The sequence below is a fragment of the Phalacrocorax carbo genome, chromosome 1 (assembly GCF_963921805.1).
Source record: "Phalacrocorax carbo chromosome 1, bPhaCar2.1, whole genome shotgun sequence".
NCBI classification, from domain to species: Eukaryota; Metazoa; Chordata; class Aves; order Suliformes; family Phalacrocoracidae; genus Phalacrocorax; species Phalacrocorax carbo.
Genome location: NC_087513.1, coordinates 113,427,486 through 113,453,805, shown reverse-complemented (window position 1 = coordinate 113,453,805; position 26,320 = coordinate 113,427,486). Strand labels below are relative to the sequence as shown.

At 42.7% G+C, this 26,320-nt stretch overlaps 1 protein-coding gene across 1 annotated transcript in view; it reads left to right on the top strand.

Annotated features, from left to right (window-relative positions):
• The first annotated feature begins 268 nt into the window (after positions 1-268).
• Positions 269-26,320, top strand: part of ADAMTS5 (ADAM metallopeptidase with thrombospondin type 1 motif 5) — a 47,699-nt gene continuing 21,647 nt past the window's right edge. The window contains exons 1-2 of the mRNA XM_064470281.1: positions 269-1,578; positions 13,099-13,231. Coding sequence (XP_064326351.1) covers positions 568-1,578; positions 13,099-13,231 — 1,144 coding nt within the window. The 5' untranslated portion in view covers positions 269-567. The remainder of the gene's footprint in view (positions 1,579-13,098; positions 13,232-26,320) is intronic.

Genomic DNA, 26,320 nt, shown 5'->3' with positions numbered 1-26,320 from the left:
TCAAAACAAAAGGGGGCAAAAGAAGGAAAGGGAGCCCACCGGAGCCCGAGAAAGTGCCGAGTCGCAGCAGACCTGCCCCCTGTCCCCGCTGCTGCTGCTGCTGCTGGTGATGGTGATGATCCGGTGACTACAGCAGAGAAGTGGAAGAGGAGTGGGAAGTGCTCAAACTTCTCTACTTGCCGGGTCCGAGCCTCCTCTCCTCCTTTTTCTCTCCCCCCCACTTTGCCTCCCCAGCAGCAGTGATTTGGGACTTTTTGCCTCTCTCTCTCCTTCCATGTGCTGCCGGCTCTTCCCTGCAGAGAAACACAAAGTTCACACGCGAGCGGCTTTTGTTGACATTTTTTTCTCTCCCACTCACACTTGACTCGAGTTTGGGAGGGAGAACTTTTTTTTTCTTTCTTTCTTTTTTTTTTTCCCCTCCTTCCCCCTTCTCTCCTTCCCTTAACTACGTTGCTGCACTCCGCCGACCGGCTCTTTCCACCACCACCAGCCCTCCCCAACTCTCACTATTAATTACTACTCCTCATTATCACCACCGCTGCGGCCGCTCCTGACGGCGAGGCAAGCATGCTGCTGAAGCCGCTCTGCCTGAGACTGCTCTCCCTGCTGCTGGCCGCCCAGCTGCACCTCGCTCTGGCCCAGCCGCCGGCACCTGCCGACGACGGAGCGCCGCCGCCCCCCGCCGCCTCCTCCTCCTCCGCCGCCGCCGCCCCGCCGCCGCCGCCCCGGCCGCGGCCCCGGCCCCGGCCCGGCCCTCCCCCGGGGCCGCCCCGCCGCCCCCCGGGGCCGCCCCGCGGGGCCAGCGGCGTCGTGCGGCGCCTCGACCCGACCTACGCGGGGGGCGGCAAGGCGGGCTACGTGCTCTACGCCGGGGGCCAGCGCTTCCTCCTCGACCTGGAGCGCGACGAGGCGGTGGGGCCGCGGGCGCCGCGGGCCGGCGGGCCGCCGCGCTGCTACTACCGCGGCACGGTGGACGGCAGCCCGCGCTCCCTGGCCGTCTTCAACCTCTGCGGCGGCCTCGACGGCTTCTTCGCCGTCGGCCGCTCCCGCTACACCGTCAGGCCGGCGCGGCGCGGCGGGGAGGCGGCCGGCCGGCGGATCTACGGGGAGGGCCCGGCCCGCGCCCCGCACCTCTTCCGCAGGGAGCGCTTCAGCTTCGAGACGGTGCCGGCCCGCACCAGCTGCGAGACCCGCGACCCGCCGCCGGCGGCGGGGGGGGACGACGGGCGGCGGCGGCGGCGGCGGCGGCGGCGTCGCTCCGTCTCCCGGGCCCGGCAGGTGGAGCTGCTGCTGGTGGCCGACGCCTCCATGGTCCGCAAGTACGGGAAGGGGCTGCAGCACTACCTGCTCACCTTGGCCTCCATCGCCTCCCGCCTCTACGCCCACGCCAGCCTGGAGAACCACGTCCGGCTGGCCGTGGTGAAGGTGGTGGCCCTGGGGGAGAAGGAGAAGGGGCTGGAGGTCAACAGGAACGCCGCCACCACCCTCAAGAACTTCTGCAAGTGGCAGCACCAGCACAACCGCCTCGACGACGACCACGACGAGCACTACGACGCTGCCATCCTCTTCACCCGCGAGGTAGGCGTCACCCCAGCCAACGGCAGCTTGGTGCCCCTCGAGCGACGTGTGGTGGGGTGGTTGGGCTGTAGCGAGGCCGCCCTGGCAGCCCTCCAGCCACGCTGCCCCACTTTGCCCAGCGGTCGCCTCCCCGCTCGCACCTTCGGCCATCCCCTCGGGTCGCGCTGCGGCTCAGGGACCGGCACCCATGCACACAGCTGCTGGGGATGGAAGAGCGGTTGAAAACCAAACAAATTGTCTGTGCGCTTGTGTGCCCCTTCCCCTGCGAGGTCATCCCCACTCCACTGCGGGGTACACAGTTTTTCCTGCCAGTTCGGTGCTGGGACTCCTGCCAGGGTGGAGAGGTGGTAATTTGCCTCATCGGGAGACTTGGCTGAGGCCGCCAAATTGATCTCTGCTTGAGAGGTGACGTTGTTCCGTCTTTCCCAGTGAGACGTTTCACACACAGCCCCTCTCTCTCCAGGGAGGTGGTGGTCCTGGCTGATAGCGCTCCCTAGCCTAAATTAGTTCCCAGATAAACCTGCTAGTGAAAATGGTGAAGAACACCTTAAAAGTACACGCAACTTCCTTATTGAGTGTGTTGAGATGCTATTTCCAGCAAGAATAGCTCCGCCGCACTGGAAGCCGGCAGCGTTTGTGGTTCAAGGGTAGGACGTAAAAAGCAAACCGCAGGTAAACAGAGGTGCAGGGGTTGAGTGAGTTGGGCTGGAGGTAAGGCAATGCAGTCTCCTTCTTGTTGCCCAAGTGAAATATGAGTGTCCTGATCAACTGTGGGTCGGATCCGGCCAGTCTCACCCATGCAGAGCTGTGCCTTGCTCCCTGCCTGGTTGTTCACTAATTGCATTGCCAGAGGTCGTTAAGGGACATTGCTCTAGTAAGACATGTGGCCGAGTTTATGCAATGAAGTTCTTCTGTAAGAATATCCCTTCAGCGGTTTGGGTTTGGTGTTTTCTTTTTTTTCCCTTCCCCAAGTACAAAAAAATAACTGCATGACTTTCCGTTTGTTTGAGTTCTCCTGCTTTTCTACGTCACAGGAGCCTGCCAGAAAGGATGCTTTGGATGGTTTGTGGAAGGAGTTGCTCCAGAAGAGTGAAAAAAAGCGCCTGGCTTGCTTTTATAGCTGTAAATAGTTGAAACATTAGGTTCTGTGTCAGTCAGGCATCACTTGTACAGCAGGAGCCTTTTTTAGAGTTTAAAGCCCGTGGGTCCAATTTGCAAGCTTTCATTTTTTTATCATTATAATCTGAATGAAAACAGGCTACCTAGGCTGGGTCAGAATGCTCTTGTTTTTTTCTATAAACATCCTGTCTAATGGCTTATTAATTAAGCCTGGGCCAGAATCCATCACTTTTCACTAAAGAGTGTTTGCCAGTATTCCCATCTATTTCCCTGGGATTTATTACAATTCAGAAACTCTTAGGGTGGCAGACTGTGAATCTCAACATCAATTATTAAGTTAATTTGGATTGAGATAGGATGTGACTTTAAAGCCACTTGCTTTACAGATGCTTATCTGTAGTTTCTTGCATGGATGCCCTCCTGCCAGAATAAGTGTGTGCTGCCAATCAGTAATCCACTTTCAAAGACCCCCGAGCAATGCATCTTCCATGCCTAGAGCTACTTCTTTTGCATGTAAGTAGTACCTAAACTAAACAAAATGTCACGGTTCCTGTGGTTTTCTTCCACTCTTAAGATGCAAATATTGCTGGTGCTGTTAGTTAGGGATGTAAAGCTTTGCAAGAAAAAAGCACAGGCTTCCCCATTTTCTTGGTTTACATTTTAACACGTTGAAGTATGGGATTAGTTCCTCAGTGCAATTCAGTATAACTTGATCTGCTTTAACAATTGCTGTGTGCCTGCGCACATTGTTTGGCGTTACATTTCAGTACTCGGTAAGAACAAGACTGTAGTTTCTTGCTACACATGTTCATGATGTTCTTTACAGGGAGTGTATGTGAGTCCACACGACTTTTTATATGCTTACACTTGAAATGTTTACTGCTCTTGGAATGTAAACATGAAAAGGGTTAAAGGATGAAAAAGCAGTAGAGATGTTTCCCAGAGAAAACAGCCCCACTTCGAGCTAAAGAGCGATTTTTTCCAGTTTAGCTTTTCAATGAGAGTGGCAGCAGTTGGCAGGAGGATCCAACTTTTACAACTATGTTTTGAATGTATGAAGTGTGTTGCTTAGCTACTAGACGCCGAGCCATGGCTGCATGTTTTGATGGGCTCTGAATACCGTCATGCTAATTTCTGAACATCCAGATGTCTTCTTCTAAATGGCTTGTTTTTTAGGCATGGGCTAAATGTGTGAGGTACATTTTCCGTCTTTGTTTACTAACTGAGGCCACCTTGAACTTTGTGTCTCTGCGTCAACAGAATAATATTTGCAGATCGTTTGTCAACCGATCGCATGTCCTCAGCTGTATGTAACTGTTTATGTGTAGTGAGAATCTAAATTATGCATGCCTGTTGCCATACAAGTCTCTAATACAATAATTGGCTTCATTCTGGAGTGACATTTACTTGGGTGTTATTTTTGCCACCAAAACAGGCTTTCCGAAAAGACAGCAGCTTTACTCGAGTTCCTTATAAAGGAGGAGCCCCGTCAGAATTCAGCACCATCGCTTCCTCCTCTTCAGTTGTCATTACTTGTTTAAAGATAAATTAATAACCATTCGTAGACTAAGAGTGTGCTGGCAGCTCTCCCTTATTATAGAATTGGTACTGGCGGTTCAAATTAGTATCATCGTCATTCATACTACGAAGCGCTTTCCCTGCAAAAGGATTTTTAGACGGAGATTTACTGATTCCAGATTAAAACATTGACTCATGTTTGGTCGTTTAATTTGATAAGGGCTTTAAAGCAATCATGCTGCAGAGCATAATAAGTAGTGAATAAATACAGACTGTTCGGTTCATAGGCAGTTGGTGTTAAAACTATTTTAAGGCTCTGTATTGCTTATCGGTGGCAGTGAGAACCATGTAACTATCCATTAGCTGCAGTGAACCCGTTTACTCCGTAACTGCAAGGAAAACTACAGCAGTGCTCCTGGCCGTTGTTAACACCTCTGTAAGAGATTGTAAAAACCCTCAATGGGCACAGAAATTATCTATCACTGAATAGTGCAGAAACGTAGCTGGGTTCCACAGTGATATTTAAATCCCCAAAATCTGATAAGGAGAAGTATATTTTCTCAGTGGTCTCAGTCTCTCATTTTGACCCACGATGGCCAGTATCAAGCCTGACAGAGGTCTGACTTGTCGGTAGCAAAGGCAATAATTTTGTAATAAATCCCATGAAAGCTCTCATTAAGGCGGTTTGGCCTTAACAGCCTTAGAGAATACATGGGTCCCAGGCTGCTTTGTGGTTGAGTCCTTGACAGCAGCTGTATATTTTTGGGCGGCATGCATCCTCAGAGCATCCTCTGTGGAAAACGGTGATGCGAGGATTTGGTCATCTGGTGGCCAGGTGAGTCCTCCGTCCCCTGGGGCGGTAGAGATGGGGCTGTGTGGTGGGAAGGAGGAGGAGCTTGTAAAGCTCTCTTCCCCTGGAGATCAGTTTGCTTTGTTCTCAATGGCAGTGAAGTCAACAGCAAATTTAGAGTTTGGTCCGTTTCAGGCTTTTTTATTGTGAACAGTTCTCGTCAGCTGGAAACAGGTCGTCTTCAGTCTTCAGGTTTTTGTGGGTGCAACAAAATACTTGCCAGATTATTTGTCACAGTAGAAAAATATATTAGACATGACTTGCAAACTGCACTTGAACTCAGACTGTTCTTTCCCGAGGTCTAGCCTACTCTGCAATTATCCCCTAGAATTCATCCAGTCTATTTCATTAGTGACCCTTGGTTAGATTTCAAGTGCACTATTGAATGCATTTGGACAAAATCCAGTTCTTTTCCTTTCCTTTCCCCCCAATTCTGAATCATGTGAAAATTAAAATAGATATTTCTCACAGTAGATACGGGCAACAAGAGCAAGAAAAAATACTTCCCTAAGTGCTTGTTAGTGTCACCCGTGGTAGTACCATCATGCCTGGCTCTAACAAAAAGTTCGTGCTAGAGCCAAAGGCCACTGTCCTGCCTTTTTCTACACAGTAATTATGTGGGTCTTGTGTGTGTCATTTAGTTGAACTGTCAATCTGATAGTGCTGTTGAAATTTAACAGCAAGCTTTGAATTATTGCAGCTCTATAGATGATAATTTCATTGCATGGAGCACATGCTTTCTTTGGCTCTAGTTCTTTTTTCTTTTTTTTTTTCCTTTTCTATATTACCATCTTCCCACAATTATTATCCCATATTAGTAAAAGAGCAAAATCTACCAATGGTCAGTAGAATATATTTCACTAATGTTTATTATTATTATTACTCTGAAGAAATTATCATGTGATGTGCCTATCAGTTTTGTAGTGTTTTCACCAATTTTGTTGCAAATCTAATACATTTAGATAATGTCCCTGGGGAAAATAAAGTGGGACATCATTTGTGTGGGAGAAGTAGCATGACTCACACCAGTCCACAGAGATGGTGTGGAGTTTCCCCACAGAGGAGCTGTGGGTTACGCAAGTTAAATTGCATATTTTACCTTGTTCACCAGTCACTAGTTTCATAACTGAAACCTAGTTTGCCCCTCCCCTCCCCATGCAGAGTCCAAATGCCTTATGTGCGTTTTGTCAGTATTTTTAAATAATCTGCGGTTTGCATAATGCTGCTGCATTTTCTTTATGTGCTCTAGGAAAACAAAGGTGTGTAATATGTAAAATCAGAGCATAAAAGCTTAATCTGGTTTAGGCTCTACTTCTAATACTTGGTTGCAGAGTGTCCTTGGATGACAAGTGCCAAGGGTCCCCATGCCATACAACGGGAGAATAAGACCATGCCTAAATATCCAGTCTGGTGAGGTGGTAGTTCTGAAACCAGCAAGTGTAGTACGCATGTGCTAAACTTGGCCCAACAGGACATCACCCATACATTGGGTTTTCTTGAATGTCACCTTACTTAGAGTTCAGAAAGACAGCTCTGTATGTTTGAGATTCAGATGCCCAAAACTCAGGCCTGTATTTATCATATTAACTTGAAAGGAAAACGACCTCAATTTTTAAGTTAAACTACCGGAATAAAAGACGTGATGTTTGTTTTGGTAGGTATGGCAGGTATCACCACTCCTGTTTTCCTCAAAAGGTAACCGGACTTTGCTCTGTCCTCTCAAAATATGGCCGTGGGAGGACAAAGCTGTATCCCAGTGAGTCTGACAGGAGTCCTTCCTCGCTTCACAGTGATGGCCAGGCCCTCTCCCTGGTGCCCTGACCTGGACAATCCCATGACCAAGACCTAAGTGTCTCAGGAAGAGGACTTTTTCACAGCAGGCTTCCTCCAGGGCAGCTGTCCACCATTTTGGCTTGTAAAGCCTCTCTTTTAAGTGTCATAGTATTGGTTGAGGGGTAAAATAGACCATGTCATAATTATTTTTTTTACCAGTTAGTCCTTATTTCCAGTACACCTTTTGCAGTCTGTCGACTTCAGTCTTGTGCTCCTTTTGTCTACCAGACACCATACAGTCTTTGGGTGATACCTGTAATCCTTTCTGTCAGGGTGAACCTTTCTTTCCTTTAGATGTGCTGTTCTGCATTGCTGTGACATTAATAAACTTTCACCCACTTTGCAGAGGGGCACGTGGCAGGGTGGACGCGTGGGTCCCAAATACCTCTTGACCCCACCCTCCCCTTACAGGGCTGCGGTGGGAATGCTGCTGCAGGAAGTCAGAAAGTCATATTTAATTCCTTCCTCTGCTTGAGGGATTTTAGGTCTGTATCGCCCACCTCCCAGGAGAGGTCCTTAACCAGTAAGGTTGTAAGCTGTTCCAGGTGTTAAGGAAACTTTCCACCCCTCTGACCAAAGCTATGTCACTGTTTAGCAAGTAATTCAAGATTCATACGGTGAGAAGGAGAGAAATCATGACCCAAAGCTGCTGACTGGAGCGCACTGCTTTGGGCAAGGCAGTCTGGGTTCCCAAAGCACAGAGAGAAGACTGTTTCTGTAATTTACCCAAGGACTGTTCAGTGTAAAATACAGAAGCAGGCTGAGGAATAGGGACCAAAAATTAGGTCCCTTCACCAAGCACCATAAGCACTAACTGCAGCCGGGGCTAGGGAACCCTTTGGCACATGGGCTGCAACTGGAGGAGCCACAACTCCCTGAACTCACAGACATGTGCAGACCTTCATTGTAGACCATAGCCTGGTGTAGACCATAGGACCCTCTCCTAAGAAACATGCTTCTAAGCGTCCTCATCCCTGAAAGGGATTTGAAGCTGGATCACCTTCTTATTGAGCAAAGGCTTTAACGGATGAGCCATTGCAAAGAAGCCAGAAAAGTAAGCGAACAGACACACAGGGCTGTAAAAGCCTTTGGCTGTGCTTTAAAAAAAGGTGATGTGCTGCTGTGCCTGATAGAAAGCCTAATCCTGCTGGTTTTCTGTGCATCTGATCTGAGAATGTCTGTAGACTTAGCTTCCCTCAGGGGCAAAGGCGGAGAAACTTTAAGCATCTCAAACCCAGTCAAGCTTTAGTATAAGCTAGGTGCTAAGCTGCACAGGACTATAAAGCTGTGGGGCACTTTGGGGCCCATAAGGTCACAAACTGCAAGCCTTGTGAAGGAAGATAACTCAAAGACCAGAGGACATGTAAGCCAAGTTTGTTCTTCTGCCCTTAACATTCCACCAAACTGTCCGTGTTGGTGCTTAAATCCTGTTTTGGATCCGGTCCATGGGTTCTGGCCTAGTATCAGGTTTCACTAAACAGTTTATTCTTGTTTTTAAGCCTACTGCAGAAATCAAAGAATTTCAGGTAAAATAAATTAACTGCTCCAGCAGGGTGCCACGACAGTTATCTTCGTTCACAACACTGCCACAAATACATGGCAAACAGCCAGCTGCTCTTGATGTACTTATGAATGTCAAGAAAACTTGGCCCTTAATAAGATGTCTAATTAACTACTAGTCTTACAATGTACAGCTCGGTTTTCCTAAGTCATTCCTTTGCCAAAGCTTAAGTCCTAACATCTATTGCCTCCTGTGTAGCAAATACATTTCCTAGTCATTCTTCTGTTTTTAAATTGCTGTAATGCAGATCAAGGGCCAGACTCTGTATTACTCCATTAGAACTATCTAGAAACTTATTATTTGAAGCTTCTACCACTATTTGGAGGCAATTACATCAGTATACATGTCTGAGCAAGCTATTAACTTTTTAAATAAAAGCCACACACCAGAGCAAAATAATCATGGAAAATTGATTTTAAGTATCACGTGAGTCCTTGCTTTCTTAGTGCTTTAGCTGGAGTATGAAAAGTTGAGGAGACCCACACAGACTTTTTTAGATTGCATCATTATATCAGGACCTGTTTTTAACAACAACAACAACAAAAAAGGATTTTTAAGGGAAATAAGAACTTTTAATGTACTCGCAGAAACTTTACTTCATGAAAGTCTGAGACTGCTTTCCAAGACTGTCTAGGAAAGCTAAAAATATGGGTATTGATGCTGGTAACAAATAATCCGTGTCCAGTACAGCTATGCGCAGTTTAAGTCAAAAGAAATGTTGCCATAAAGATTTAAATCAGTGGAAGTGTAAACAGGCGTGATTTTCAATAACGTCACTCAAAATCACGCTGCTGGGAAGGGCCATGTAGCTAGGGAAGGGTGGGTTGACCTGATGGCAAGCTTTTCAGAGTATTTGTCTCAGAGATGCCACTTGATAGGCTTCAATTATGTATACAGTATATACAATATGATGCTATGAATAGAAAGATATTAAAGTTCAAATCATGCCGAGGCAAGAGAAATAAAGAATAAATGAGACGATGAGTTGAGAACATAATGGAGCTGACTTTTCAGTAATCTGCCTAAGTGATTATTGACAGTGTCATCATTAGCTTGAAAAAAGCATCCTCATGCAGTCACTGAGGACTGAAGTCTGCAACAGAAACCGGAAGGCTCAGCACGTGCCCTCTGTTGAAAGCGTAGCCAACACATGCCCTGCTCTAGCAGCAGATGGGCAACCCACAGACATCCCTGCCCAGTAATGGCTTCATACAAAGAAGCTAACGCCAGAAAAATATTTCCTGTCTGTTTCCAAGATCCTTTACAAGCCGCCCCCACCGCTGCCCAGCTGGGATTTGGTAGGTGGCTGCAGGGCTCCCCACACCGCCTTGCTCAGGCTGCTGGGGAGGCAGCGTGGATGTGGTCACGGAGCTGGCTGAAGGGAGTGGGGCTTTACTGTATCACTGTCCACTGCTTTCTGACCACAGTGCCGTTGCTCTCCCCTCTTCCCCTTTACTGGGATCGTTGGTCCCACACCATCTGAAGACAGCTGTTTTCCAGCTGTCTGTGGGGTGATGGAGGAGCTAGGTAATTTTACAGGTAAGCAATTTGCAGAATCACTTACTTTCTGCTGTGGGATTTCCTAGGAGCAACCTTTAACTAATGCAGCCCTTCAAGAAATTCATTTTACCCCACCTGAAGTTAAATTATTTCATAAAGAAAGCATAAAGCCTGCTTTGTTTTGTCTAGCCAACTGTTATGCAAATGAGTAGTGCCTTGAAAGCTACTAGTGGGATGCTGACATGAGTGGATATGTGTCATGCTCCGGGAAGTGACAGGAATGGGGGAACAGTGGTTTGATGAAGTGACTGACTGGATTTCTGAGGAAGACCCAGTCATGCAGTGTGGTGCCATGTCAGTAATACGTAACATACGAAAAGTAAACCAACACTGCTATGTCTGTTAGTGCTTGCATATGTACATAGCTATTTTTTGGATGTCTAATGAAGGTGGTGTAATACAATGCTGTGCATAGCTTTTGAAATTTTGAAGGTGGGATTACTAACCAGACAAGAGTCAGAAGGGCTGATTACGGTAAACATCCTTGTCATAATTTTCCATACTTGACACATCCCATCAGAAGTAACTCTGAGGAATTTTATGAGATTGCCTGCTTGGAAAGATGGCATTCTTTTACTTATACTTGTGTCCTCAAATCTGAAGAATCACTGTGAGGCCTGTTTGCGTCTGCTAGTATAGCTTCATAGCCATATCACTGGCATAGCTGCTTCTTGTATGCACATGGGAATAAATCATGCACTGGCGTAAGAGATCTGTGTGCTGATATAACTGTGCCCACCCTGGGAGCAGTACTGATGTAAGTATCTACATAATAATGGGACCCAAATACAAGAAAAGACCAAATGACACAGAATCTGCATGCAGAGACAAGGCCTGAATTAATGCATTTTATACTGTTATTGGCACTGTCAATCTGAGAGTTATTAAGACCTCCTCCAGTAAGCTGCTTTCTGTATGATTTTTTTTTTTTTTACTTTTTGGTATTTGTGTAGGTATTTTAGTTCAACTGCTTGTGTGGATTCAGTTCAAATTGCATTAGTATCTTACTTCCTCTACATCTTACACTCATTTATTTAGAACAATTATATCACCATGAAAAGGTATTTTTATTGGTACTATGCACATGCATTTTTTTCTGAGTTTTGTTACTCGTGCTGCTGTAGGTAAACCACTTACAGCTACATTTATGTAGAGTTTACTCTATGTAAAATGTACCCTTAGACTGAAAGGGCCAGATTCAGAAGTGATACGTAAAGGGCTAAATTGATATGAGCCCAAGCAAAAGCAATAGGATTTTAAGGATTGTAACTTCCATGTTGAATATGCGCTAGATGTTTGATGCTCTAATAACATGACCTCACTTAGGGCCTCTTCCAACATTGGCCCGGAGATGCTGAAAATTATATGAAGTTTATTTGCCTAAATAAAATCAGAAAAAAATAGCATTTCTTTTAAAGTACTTGAAAATGGGCATCCTTATTCTGTACCTTCCCATAACCCATGCAGTGCCAGAAGCAAAGTCAGGAGCTAATTGGATGTCAAGGATGGGAGCCAGTGGGGTTAGAGAGAAAATTGTCTGTATATTATCAACTTTGCTACAGAATGGAAGTTTTTCTTAAGCCGTGGATTATACCTGTGAAAATTTGGGAATTGACATACTTTTGAACTTTTTTCCTTCTCTTCTTGTGGGACTGTTTTGTTCATTGGTACTGCGGCCTTTAAATTTTGACATTAAAGTAGCACCAAGAGTGCACTTACCAAAAAGAGTTCCCAGACACCTGGAAGCCAGAACTGATCCCGAAACTCTTGCTCCATGTATGTAATATTGCTATGTAATTTAAGCTTGAAGATTTCTTTGTTTCATCTTGGGAAAAAAACATTTATTTTTTTTTTTTTGTAAAGAGATGCTCTGTCACGGTATCTGTGAAGTCAGTGTGTTTTTCTTTGACTTCAGTGCGATTTGAATGCTGCGCATTTTTAAATTTGCCTAAATTTGAAACTGTCATAATTGGTGACCTGAAGCCTCATACAGGATATCTGTTATTCAGATGGATTAATTATGAGAGGCTTCATAAAAGAAAGTCACTGTAAAAGGAGATTTGAAGGGGAGAAGAGAGTCTTAAAAATTAAGGGAAAAAAGGTACTTTCTGATCATTTTGATAATAGTTATGCCTTGAAAATGACAATTTCCGTCAACAACAATGAAATGTTGAAGTGTTACAGATGGCGTGCTACCAACTTTTCTTTCTCAGCCAAAAAAGCAGATTTTTGTACATTCAGACTAGTATTCTTCCCTCTGCTTCAGCAGAAGCACTGAAAAGCTACTGCTGATGATTAAAACACTATGTCTGACCAAAGCTGCCTTCATCATTATAATTTACATTATCATTATCATCCTGGAATGGAAAGGAAAAATGTAATGCTTCCTGTGTGGTTTTTGGAGACACCCCATATCTACACGTAGGAAACGTGATCAAGTTGTTGCACTAGTAAGATTAGGAATCAAGGGATTTTACACTCTGTCATATCACTGACCATTTAAGCAACCTCTGAGAATTGCTTAAATACTTGGTATATTGGGTAATACGTTATTAATCATTGTATTACTTCACAGATGTGACATGAAGTTTAATATATAACAATCTAATTCCTTTAAGAGCAAGAATAAGATATGCCTTTGGAAAAGAAAGGTGATCTCTGGTTCAAGGATCGATCGGGTTCTGAAGCTTTCTCTCTGTGCCTTGGTTCACCTTCTGTAAATCAAGAGACTATTTTATTTTTACTGTCAGTGAAGAAATGCTTCTACACATGTATTTTGAGTACCTAAGTCAATGCAAGTTTGAGCCTCTGTATGTATTGCAGAAATACAAATTTAACTAACAATATTTAATTACAGAACTTATCCAGATCCTGTTAAAGTCAATGAAAATACTCCCACCGACTTTACCAGGGGTAGGATTTAGTCATCATGCTTTTAAACTGCATTGACAGTTTTAGATGGAAGCTTATATTGATGTTTTTATCCAGGTTCTGCTGTTTGCAAAGGGCTGGTGACTTTAACCTGTTGTTACCTATGGGTGTAGAAATTTAATGATTTTTTTTTTTCCTTCCTGGGCAGGATTTATGTGGGCATCACTCATGTGATACTCTGGGAATGGCAGACGTTGGGACCATATGCTCTCCTGAGCGCAGCTGTGCAGTGATTGAAGATGACGGCCTCCATGCAGCTTTTACAGTGGCTCACGAAATTGGTATGCAGTGCCTTTTCTGTTCGCTTGCCAAATCAAACACTTGTAACAGCTGCATTAGTAACCAAAATACTTCGCAATTAATTCCAGATTTCCCCTGGTCCAGATACTCTCTTGGGGATTAAGGCTGTATACATATGCACTTCAGGGTTAACTAATAAGGGATCAGAAGGCAAGTGAAGGCGCACAGTAGGTGTTTCCTTTCTGACAGTGTCGTTTCTAAGCGGTAGTTGAAGTGAAAATTCAAAGGCTGCTGCTACTGTCCAAAAATGTCAATATGTGTCCCTCCTGAGAAAGCATTTGGCCCATCTATTGTAATTCACATGCATTTAGTACATACACAGTGGAGAATAACTCACCTTTTTGTACTACTTGCATGCTCTACTTTTTCATGTATTACCTGCAGAGGAAGGCGTTTGTGGAAAAAAACAGAGTTCTAATCTTTTGCTAAGTGTATGGAAATTCCACCTTTATGGTAAAATGTGGTACTAATGTGAACCCTCATATAAGCGAAGTAGTATTTAGGTGATAAAGGTTTGCTCAAAAAATCTGTTTAACTTTGTGTCAGTTTCCACCTTAGTGGACAGAAATTTAATGTAGGAGCCTTACATGTACCCTTCAGAAGGATTTAAGATAGAATTAGTGATGGAAGAAAGTTCATATTCTGCAACATTACATCTGTCATGGTATATTCCTTCAGAGACTGCTGCAATCTTGATTATTTTTAATTTACTAATATTTTGTGAGCTGTGTTCACTGGAAATAAATTCGGTATGAGGACTATTCGCTTTGGTGAGTGAACAGCAATTTAAAAGTGGAGAGCTGGGGTTTGTTTTAACATTCTTGGAAGGAAATAACAAGGGAAGGAGAACTTTCAGAGAGAGCCAATTTCTGAATTGCCTTGTACCTCATGCCAAACCAAAGTAAAGTTTGCTTTGGGGGAGTATCATTGCAGTAGTTCAATTTTCAAGTAGCTAGCAGGTAGAGCCCAGGAGTTGTATGCCTTATATATGCATCTGGCTCAGCAACCGGAGGTCACCAAGTGTGAAAAAGCAGCTGGTGTGTCAGTGACCTGACCCTTCAACGATTAGTGAACCTAACCCTACTGCTCTTACGGTGCTACAAAGAAATGAAAACAGTAGTGGCTGGAGAGGGATCATGTGTTGCATGAAAATGTAAAATGTTGTGGCAGAATGGGCCCCCAAAACAGAAATTTTATTTTAATAAACAAGAATATAATTATAAAGGAAAAACCACTCTGAAATCACTAATTCAGAGCACTTGGAGATAAGTACAGCAACACATCAAATACACCTTCACATCAGATGAGTTTAGTGGCATCAAACCTGGATGCTGTGAAGCTAATGACGAACCTGGTCTCGAACTGTGACAGGCAGGTGGATGGGCAAACAGCCTGTCACTCAAAGGCCAGCGTGCTAGAAGGACTGCCTGTATCTTCTTGCATCCAGACGTGACACTTACTGTTGAAGGTTAGTGGGCATTGGCAAGGTTGTGATGCCAGTGTTGATATATCTGGCGTGTGTAGAGGCAAGTAAGGTCTCTGACACCATTTTATCAGCAATAAATAGATGTTTAGATAGATGAAAAATGAAAGAACATAGGTTGATAGAGATAGGCATGAGCAGTAAATTTACATATTATTACCTTGAATTCCACACAAAGAAAATGTAAACGAAAGTGAATTATTTTAGTGATCTAGAAGCACATTTTTGAAAAAGAGCCATTTTCATACCTAGACATTTACAGAAATCTGTAAAAGCTATAATTTTCAATGTAAAAAAAGGCATGAATTGAAACAAATAAGTACCCTAATAGAAAAAAAAACTCTAGTTTGAGGTTTTTTAAAATAACATCCCTTTTCTTCTCCTCACCATAAGATTTTAAGAAAGGAGGGGTGTCAAGTCACAAGATGATCTTTGTGTGTGTGGCCTGAGGTGGGAGAAGTTGAGAAGAAAACACAGCTAAAATTGCTTGAGTACTTATATTAAATTAAAGGTCAAAAAAGGATGAAAAATAAAAGTGTGGCATGGATACCCTTTAGTTAAGCACTTGGGGAAAACCTTGCTTTATTTTATTTGGAGACCAGATTTCTTCCTACAATTCAGAAGTCTTGAAGTTCTCCCTGTCCTGTGGGTAGGGTGTAGCTTTAATTTTACAGCGGCTTAGTTATTCAGTGGAATTCACCTGGCAACATAGGAGATTCCCTGCAAGACAGAGGGGATGCTAAGGGCTCTGAGCCTAAGATGCTCCTTTCTGTCAGTAGCAAGAGCAAGGTGAGCTGCTCAGGGAATCAAAGTCACCATCTGCAGTTTTTTAAATAACCCTGCTGCGTGTGCATGTGTAGCAGATGCAGCATCATTAACATGGACTTGATCTGGAGAATGGCTCTGTGTCCTCGCTTCGACTTCCAAGGGGATCTGAATGCTCCTGTTTCCTCTCTGAAGGATTCAAGAGCATTTTTGAGGATCAGATTATTTCTCTGGAAGGCAACCAAAGTAAATGGAACTGCAGCTCAACCAAACAGGACGGCGCGCAGCCCAGGGGCTCAGGTTGGATATGTGCATAGGATACCAAAAAGCAGCCTGCTACAGAATAAAGCCTGCAGCTTCTTTTACCAGGGTTTCTACTACCTTATGTGTTAGATGTTTATTCTGTTTCTTTTAGATAAAATAGGTGGATTTTGACCAGAGGTTTTTGAGGGGGAGAGTATGAATGAGCAGCAATTACAGACAAACTCTCCAAAGAGCTGTAAACAAGAGCACAGAAAGAAATAGATGCAGCCAAATTCTTAGTACAACTGATTAGCTGACAAAAAGATATGGAGATCCATATATAAAGATCGATGAGGTAGGACCTGAATCTTATCCTGCTTGTGTGTAGGAAAATCAGGAATAATTTGTCTTCAATGTCAAATGCAGAAAATGAGGATAATACAACAAAAAACAGGAGGAAACCTTGTAACTTTGGACGTGATAATTCACTTTCTTCTCAGAATAGAGGGAAGCAGTGCTAATAGCTTAAATGTTATTTTTAAATCACAGCCTGTCAAGACATCCAGCCACTAATGGTAAATCCATATACAGTTATTTTCTAGCAGGGGACATGCTGCTATCAGTTTGGACAGCAGTAGCTTTGCTGTCACAAAAACAGTCTTCTGGATTCTTGCCTGAAAGCATCAGTTCAGTTCCATGTTGTGGCATATGGATGTCTTATTTGACTTTAAACAACTCTTTCAGCTATGCCTCCATATCTTTGCAGGGATATCTGAGCTAGCTTAGACACAGTATGTAGACATTGTCCAACTCTTCATTATCATCAGCCTATTGTCTGTAAAAAAAATGGTGCTTCCTTACTTCATGCACATTCCTGCTTCACAGAGACATCTGGAGAAAAGCATTAAACAACTTATGATTGCTCATAATCTCAACATTTATTTGATGTTTTTCATAGGTCAGCACTTGCATATTGCTTTGCCATATATCCCTTATGAAAATAATGATCAGGAAAAAAAACAAACCTAGATTTTCACTCTAATACTCTGAACTTTCAGGTTGGACATTTGTCGCTTTTACAGTGTTGAATTACAAGCCAGCCTGTGCATCCCATGCAGATAAGATCCACCATCACCAACACACAGAGTAAATCAATTTGGAGTTACCTTTAATATCTCTTGCGATGGGATATACCCAATACATGGCAATTCCTTGTTTAGTAGCCAGGTGTTGCATTTTGTGATGCAGTCGCTGTCAGAAGTTCCTGCTGACTTTGGCTTTTCCTATGCCGGAGTGCCACGTGCTTGGGTACAGACAGCCAACCATCCTAAGCGGTTTGTCTACAAAACATCTACAAAAACAAAATAAGAAGAGTTAAGAGGAAATAAAGTGGAGCTACTGCTCATTTTATCAATAAGTAATTTTCCAAAATCACGAAGCCTCAAGGAAAACCAAAGATTAAACTTGTCTCTTGAGTTTGAATCTAGTCCTTAAATACAAAATCATTCTTCCTGCAGTCTTTAAGCAGGCAAAGCTCCAGTTAAGTTCGGTGAGAGTTACATGGGTCTAATAACTTAAATTATACGCCTCTTTATTCTTCCCATCAATCTTGAAGAACTTTTTTCTTTTTTTTCTTTTTTTTTTTAAGAGGAGGTACAGAGAAAGCGCTGGCTTCTTGCTCAGTGGTAATGTTCATTTGACCTTTTGCAAAGTTCCTATTTCTCTGTTATGCAACCACACTGGCATGCTATTACTCCTTCTATCCTCCTGAGTAATATGCTTTACTGATGTTCTTTCCAAGGATTTTATTTTTAGAATATAGCTTTAAAATTGCTACATGGAACTAATTAAACTTCTGTTCATTAGTTTTCTTTTATCTTTTACATGTGACTTTAGAGAAGGGAAGGCCAAAGGGGGGCATAAAAGCAGTCTTCGAATATATTAAAAATGTTGTCAAAATTTACACAATAAATCATTCTCCATGTCCTCCTGGGACAGCACAGGGGGTAATGGCCTTAAACTGCAGCAAGGGAAATTTACTTTAAGCATAAGCCAAAATCATCTAACCAGAAGGACAGTTAAGGGCAGGAATGAATTGCTTGGGGAGGCTGTGAAATCTCCCTTACTGGAGGCCCATAGGAGCTAGTTGGGTAGAACAGCTGTGGCTTGGGAGATACTGATCCTACTCTAGGGCAGAGGGATGCACAAGATGGCTTTTCAAGGTCTCAGCCTCATTTTCTATGGTTGTGGGAAGTTACCACAGCCTCCTCCACAGCTATGCTGTGTAACACCTAAAATCAAGGAACTGTACAGAAACTAAAACTAGAAAATAGCGTGTTCAATACCAAATCTTTTTCAGCATGCCATTATTCTGTGGCATCTGCCACCACTGAGGACCAAAATATTGTGAGTGCTGTCATCAAAGTGTAGTGCTTTATTAGAGAGCATAATTTTACGTACAGAAGCCATTTTGGAAGTGAGGTATCGTTCCTGGGGTCCCTACTCAGGTCGTTCACTGAAATACACCAAAATACCATTTTACTGAATTCTGAGTGGATTGAAAGTATTTATTCAGAGCCTGCGCCTGTATTTTAGTTGTAGGCCTCTGTACAAAGATGGCCATGTCTACCATGTCTGACCTATGTAACCGTTATAGCAAATTGTACGATTCTGTCACTTCTTCAGAAAAAAACTGAAACCAAGAACATGTATGATATTCAAATGGTAGTCTTGCTTTTGATGTCCATAGAATAGTAAAAAAATAGTCATTCCATATTTTTCTACATGTGCTTATTTTGTATACACTGAAAAGTAGCTATATACAGGCATCTTTTCTTTTCCACTGCTGAACATGTAGCCCTGTAATTTCAAGGCTGTCAAGATAAAGCAGATAAAGACAAGCTTCAGATTTGACAGGTACAGATCTTTTGTAGGCTTTCATTTCAAGGGGGATACATTGCCAAAGGTACAGAATCTCATGGGCACATGAAAAAATGGTGCAGGTTGTCTAAGTTTCATATTATGTTTCCTTCATGACAGACAAAGTTTAGGCAAATATCCAGGTAATCATAACTAGGCAGATTTGCTTTCTTAAAACAACAAAAAAGAGAGACTACCCTCATCCAAGTCTTCTCTGATGACAGACATCAGGAAAATTGCTTGATTCCTTCTCATTGAACCTTTTTCAAAGTTCTGTCTAAACTTCTGCTTGCAAAAGCTCTTGAATTAAGCCCTCATGAACATATCCTCTTTCATTAGGAGAGAAGATGGGCAGTCAAAGCTAAGCCTTCACAAGAGGTGAAAAGCATGGCAGGAAATATAACTGATGCTTCAAAACACCAACATCAGCTGTACAAAAGGCTGCTGGTTAAAATTTTGGGTAAAAATTCTTGGCTTGCCCAACAATATTTTGATTAACTTACAGTGTTATATGTAATATATAATTGTTCCACCTGCAGCACAGATGGTGCTTAAAACAAACCTTTTTTTGAGATAGTTTGTATGGCAAGGTGGAGAGATGATGGAAGGGTGAAATGGATATGATGTAGAAAAATTGAATCCACAGGTTCTGAATATGTTTGAGCATTTCTTTATCTACCACGTACTTTTAAGTCTGAGTAGACTGGGGCTCTTTGCCTTCTTAACATCTGTGAAGCGATTCTTACAGGGCAGTGAGGAGGTGGAGGGCCAGGTTCTCAACCAGAGAATTGAGGAAGCGACTCAGACACAGCACTAACATTGCCCCAGTTTTTGGAGTTTTCTGGAGTTGTGCTGATCTCTGTGTACATGTAACCTCATGAAGAATTAAACAAGCGCTATGCTTTGAACAGCTGCTACGGATCCTGAAACATCATAACTTAAAGCCAAATATATACAGGGAAATACCAGTATCTCTGCAACCATAAGGGAATTGAGAATGAAACTGTTTTGCCTAATGTTTCAGAACAATCATTATCAAAAATTATTTTAGGGACATGGTTTAGTGGTGGACTGGCAGTGTTCGGTTTATGGTTGGACTCAATGATCTTAAGGGTCTTTTCCAACATAAATGATTCTATGATTCTAAAATAAGTCCACTTTACCTGTGTGTGCCTGAACCCCCAGCGTTACAGACTGCAGGGGAAAGTAGGGATTACTTTCTTCCTTGGCAGGTAAATACTAGTGATGTTATCATGTAGGTTTTGTGTGGAGAGTACTTCTGGGACAGAGAGGAAGGCAGAATTACCCAATAAACAGGCAGGAGGCAATGCAATTTTTACGTTCTTGCAGTATCTACTCTCCCAGAGTTCATCCGTTTGCCATGAGCTACCATGAATTATATTCTTTGTGAGTTACTCTGAGTTGGACAGATGTGAAATGGATGTCACCATCTCCCACTTTTTCATTAAAATTAATATTTATCTTCTACATGCTCCATTAATTAGCATAGCAGATGTAGCATGGACCTCCAAGACCACATCTTTTTAATGATTATTTGAGTCTGTGTGGGCATAGTGGTTTCTGATTGCCTAGTCCGCATTGCCTGGACAGAATCTTGCCTGCAAACTGACTGGGGTGATGTATCTGTGATCTCCCGCAGAAGTCTGTTGTAACAAGCCATTTCAGCAGAAGTTTGTTTTGTGTAAAGTCTGCAGGACTGGTGTATGAATATCTGATTGTGGCTTTTTTTTTTTATGTCTGCTCCTGAAAAGAAGCTGCACTTCAGACTATTGTTTCATTCAGTCTGAAGAACTCTTTTAAGCCAGAAATATTAAAAACTGCCTCTGGGCTGGAGATTTAAAAGAGAGAGTGATTTTTTTTTTCTTTTATCTTTCATAAGTGATGGATAGCAGTCAAAGAAAAGAAAATTGGAAGGAAAGTTCAAGTATGAAGAAAGAGGAATAGCCAGTTTTATATTCTATGCATGTTTTTTGTAAGTTTGTGTAATTCAAAACACTTCTGTTTTATAAAAAAAACCCACTTTATTAATTGTTATTGATTAGGTCCATCATTTTTTATTAAAAATTCCCATAACTTCAAGAATATCTGAGCGGCATCAGTATGCAGTACTTAACGAGGAGTCAAGTACTCACACAAGTTAGAAAAGCAGTGCATGCAGAAAGAATTGGTTTTATTTTAAAGGAGTTACTGCATGAAATCTCTGTTTAGCAAAGGAGAGAGCGAGAGGCTTGTGCAGACAGTATGGGCTGGTGATTAGACCAAGGAATGTTGAGCCAGGGGCTTCCTGAATCCTGATCCCGTGAGAGCCAGTGACTCGCTGGGTAACCTTGGGCAAATCACTTGACCTTCTTTTGTACCCCAGTCATCCCCACTGAAAATTAGGTGAAAGGCATGACCTCACTGAAAAACACATGCTTCATCAGAGCTGAGCTTTTCTAAGAAAACAAATTACAATGCCTGCAGCAATTTTTTAGCGTGCTGTGTCACTTTGCATGTGTCCTGTGGTCAGATTCAGTGCAAGAGCTGTACTTTGACATGCTGTTCAGCTCAGGCACTAGAGATCTGTGTATGTCCATAAACAAGGTTGCTGGGTTTTTTTCCACAAGAGCCACCACGATTTGTGTTCTAGCAAAAGCTGGGTTTTACTTGCTGTATGTTAGGGACACTTTTTGTTTTCTTTATTCCTATGCTTGAGATACCACTGGAAAATAAATGAGATTAGAGTAGTTTTTGTATGCTGTTCACTCAGAGAACCTCTACAGATAGTCTGGCAACATATTTTGAGAAATTCAGAAATATCCAAACTTCTGTTTTGCTTCCCAGTGCTCCTGGGAATAAAATAGCTGCAGTGCAGTGTGCTTCACCACACATCCAACATAGCTCTGATGTGCTTCTGACTTACCTGCAGAGCTCTCTGTGTCCTGATATTTAGAGCAGATGCAAGTTTTAGGTGACTCGTCATAACTGCTTTGGAGTATTCCCACCTTATATTAGCAACATACATCCCATTCCTGCAAGGTGTAGGAATGCTTTTTGCACCCATTGAGGGTATTATTTCCTGCTGGGCTGTAACGGGTGTTGGCCTTTGGTAGTTGTTGGGGTAGGGAAGCTTGTGCAGTGCAAGGGTCCACTATCAGAAATGCAAACAGTGCAGGTGAACTGGGATCCAGGGACTGATGACTGCTGTTGACTCTTCATTTCTTGCTTCAGGATCTAAACAGACTGAGCTGTGTCAAGAGCCTCTTGCAGAAGACATTCCAAAATATATGAAGGTTCAAAGTCTGCAGGTTGCTTTCATGCTGTTTCCACAGTTTACTGATGTAGTCACACCTTCTCTCGCCTCAGGGAGAGAAGGAAGGCTGTGTAGAAAGGCTGTCAGTCCATTTAGCTGGTTGGTCTTTTTGCTGTTTGGGAAGGAACCAATTTACAAGAAGGCTAGCTCCTCTTCACTTGCACGAGGGTAAACCCTGCCTCCTCGCCATCTGTTTCTTTTACCATTTTGTGCATTCCTACAGCATAACTTAACTAAACTCCATCCTGCTGGTAAAATTATATTATGTCATTTTCACTCAGTGGGAACTGTCAACACCAGTAAGATGCTTCATTAAGTGGAAAACATCAGATGATCTACTAACTCATTCTCAATCAGTCATCATTTTACACAGCTGCTGGGAGTCTGTTTTTTTTCTTTTTTCAATAGCCTGGTTCGAAGTGCATAGTAGTACAAAATGTTGTGGTGCTAAAATTGGCATAGTTTTTAAAAGCCTTCATTATAAAATTTGTGTTCATTAAGTCTTTGCTTTTGCCCAAAGCGTTTGCTGGAATTATGCCTACATACAGGATCACTTGAAGGATCACTGGTCACTTTTTCGTATTGGTTTTTATGAAAGAAAGCACTCACCAGTAAATGCCAGAAACCACCCTAATGTCCTCAGCAGTATGTGGTAATACCAGCATGTTCATGCACCCTAGTAGTGTGGGGGGAATACTTTTCAAATAGGAAGGGAAGTGTCCCTTCTTTAGTTCTTGGATGCCAAAGGACAAAGGGCAGAGGTGTAGAAGTGCCATATATTTAATGTCATTAACAGACGTTACACTCACTAATGTCACTGATGGTTAGTTTAAAAGTTCAAATACTGACAATCAGAATTATATATTTTGGAAAATATTCACTACTTACTACTTCTTTCCTTGTCAATACAAAATTAACACGAGAGATTCACAAATACTTTGGGGAGCTTCTCCTTGAAAAGCCAAATGACTTAGTTCTTTTCATGCATTAGAATAATGGCCTGATTTAATATGACAAAGACGACACTGTTAATGAGGTGTGTCCTCTGTTTACCCCATTTATCACTGTAAAGTATAGAAGTTACGCTGCACTCTAAATAGAGGTGAAGCCAGTAGCTTAACACTTTCCAGAAGATGACCCTGTTTCAGTTTCCTGTGCTTTTGCCAAAGATTTTGGGATGAAATGTTCTGTGCTGAATAGTCGCCTGAGAAGCGTTTCATTTTATTTACTTACTCTGAACTTCTCCACAGAGACTGTCCAGCCATTTCTGAGAGGGAGATGAATTTGCAGTCATTTTATGGAAAAATTTGCATTCTCCCTGCTCAAAGTGAAGACCTTGAGATTTGGCTGCAAGCTTTCTCATATCTGAAGGATATTCTTTTTTTATATATATGGAGGAAGAAAAAAAGAAAGGAAAAAGAACAACTTCAACCCACAGCTCAGCAGTTACATTCTCCGCAGAATCAGTGCATCTTTTAAGAGCAGAGAGGGAAGAAGACTATACCATCTTTAGGCAGGGAAAGCCAGGAGGTAGATAAAGCACAATATACTCCCTGGCCTGCTCTAGGAGCATTCGCATTGCTCAGCTCTAGGATTTCCATAGTTTCACGTGCTGTGACCACATTGCTCTTACGATAGGTAGTCTATGCTGCTGTTGCTTACAAACTGCACTGCAGGAGGAGCTGGTGCTGAAAAACGCACGTAGGAAAGACAGAGGTCTTTCTGAAGCCAGGATTGATGAAGTTGGTGCAAGGAGGAACTTACACACACAAAAACTGTGTTAAAAGAATGTCATAGGTAACAGAGAAACTCAGAGGTGTCCAAGTTGCACATTCAGAAGCATCACCGTTAACAGGGCCTGTGCATATCTGCATTGTATTGAGTCATTTACTTTGGGCTTATGTGGGATGTCTGTCATGTAAGATGAACAAAGTTACGAAAGGTGAAGTGCAGTTATGCAAGAAAGGGATTTGTGTAGAGAGCAAAGTTGTATCTTAAACGGGTGGAGTGTTGCAGGGCAGTATCAGAGGGTGTTAAGAAACTTGAACTCTGCCCTACAAGACTAAATCCTTCTCATCACAGAGTTTTGGGTAGTTCTGAATGGTGCTATAAAACATTGAGCACTCCGAAAAATACAGTTCTCAAATTGCTAGTTTGCACCAAAACTGTTATTTGTAACCGACACGGAACTTGCATTGTGTGCCATGTAATGTTATTCAGCTGAACTTTTTGAACAATCCTCCAGCTTCTGTTATTCACTGGGAGCTATTTAGTGCCTTACAAATGAAAGTCCTTTTCCACTGACAGAACCTCATTACCTTATTTCACAAGCATGCTGCAGTGAAGTAATTTCTTGCGGTGTTACAACTGTGAGCAGTCTTGAGACATTAAATACAAAAGCATTGCTCCTGCAACCTTTAAGCTTAGAAGTTGTCTCAGAGAAGGTTGCTATAGTGAGACTTAGGTCAACCAACATGGTGTTTTCATGCTTGCTGGGCTGATTTTTTGCAAATAGTCCTGTATAATTGATTGGTGATATATGCAAAATCAAGTGCACAGATTCAAGTAAAGTACAAGAAACTGGCTGAAACTCCTGAACAGCTCTGCAAAGCAGTGTGTGCGCGTGGTCCTGATTTAAACGGAGAGCTGTGCCGCATATTGAGGGTACATCAGCAAAAGCTAGGGGATGGCGCTAAAGCCCTCTCTAGTAAATGTTTACTTAAGTTAGCAGAACACTGGTGAAACATGCTGCAGGAGTTATTTAATGTCAGCAGAAAATGGTTCTAGTTATATTACTACTAGGCATGTGTTGAGGTTCATTAACCTGTCAGCTCTGTTCATAGTTCTCAGGCATGAGGTGTGACCTGGTGCCATTCAGTGTGTTGGCAGAAATACAAGCATAGCGATAACTTTGTATAGAACGGCAGCCAAAAATAACATCATCTTTGGTTTCTTGAAGACACTCATTGTCAGTGTCTAGGACTTCGGCAAAATCAGAGGTAGTCCTCATTGGCACAGTGGCTGCTGATTCATTAAACGCTTAGCCTGTGACACTTCCACAGAATTTGCTCTATAGGTTAGAAGGGATGCACTGTTTGGTTACTCTGTCAGAGAAACGTGTCTGCTTGAAATCGTAATCTTACTAGTAAATTATTTTGCTCAACAACAAAGATGTTGTCGCCTCGTCAAAGCAAGTATTTATATTGTGTTATATCTGACTGACACTTGACATGTACCTACTGATACTCAGTTGTGTCTCAGCACAGAATAAAAATAGCATTATCTGGCCCATATATAATAAGTATTGCCAAAGGAAAGTGTTTTTACTTCTCAGAAAAAAATAAGCCCAAATCTTGCATATAAAATACAACAGTAGTTAGACGTGCCTTCAGTATGAAGGTTTGATTCAGTATGTTTTTGCAACAATGGACTCGTGATACAGCATTGCAATAGCAATTAGCAACAGTAGAAACAGGGAAAGGAGTATTAACTCTCATCAGCGTTGACCCAGGTTCCTTGAATAAATTATTACTAGCATTTATTATAATACAGGGCCTTTTGTTCAAATAGTAGCTGCGTTTGAATGATGTTGGTAAATGTGTGCACATCAGAGGAAGAGAGAAAAAAAGATAAATGCTCTCTTCATTCTCCTTCTCACGTCCCCTCCAGTGGGAATCCAGTAGCTGCAGAAGACAGACTGGCTGTTTTCAGTCACCACTGGTGCAACTACAATTGATAGATCAAGGTCCTCTTGTCACTTTTCCTGTAGCTCCATCCTCAGGTCAGGAACCCAGCACGTGAGTGAGGCTGCCAGATGATACCTTGGCTTCCCTCACAGGACAGATCTCCTGCAGCCTTAGCACAGACTTCTGGTCATATAGGTGCTTTCCTGATGTCAGAGACATCTTGGCAGTGAGTGCTGCCTCCATGTCTTTCCTCATGGCTTCCCCTCCAAAGCAGATGAAAACAGCAAGTTTATATAAGCCAAATAGGTAAATTTTGTTGATTTTCTTCTTCTCCAGCCTGTATGGTAGGTATTATTTTTGTTGTTACTACTGTCATGCCTATTGCTATGGATATCAGAATACGATATCCTGCCATCGGTATCCCTGCTTGCGTCACCTTACACTAGTCTGCAGCAGTTATACCAAAACGTGAAGCCGATGGTATGTAGAAAGCTTTTAGTTATTGCAGAAGAATAAAATCTGTCTCTTCAGCTCCTATTTGAGGGCATCAGGTTTATTTCTCTCCAGTGTCTTTGGTGGATGGTCTTTGTCCTTGCCATTAAAGCACTCTTGGTCTAGCCCTGGATGCCTGATTAATCATCTCCAGGCCTAGGTTGAAGAC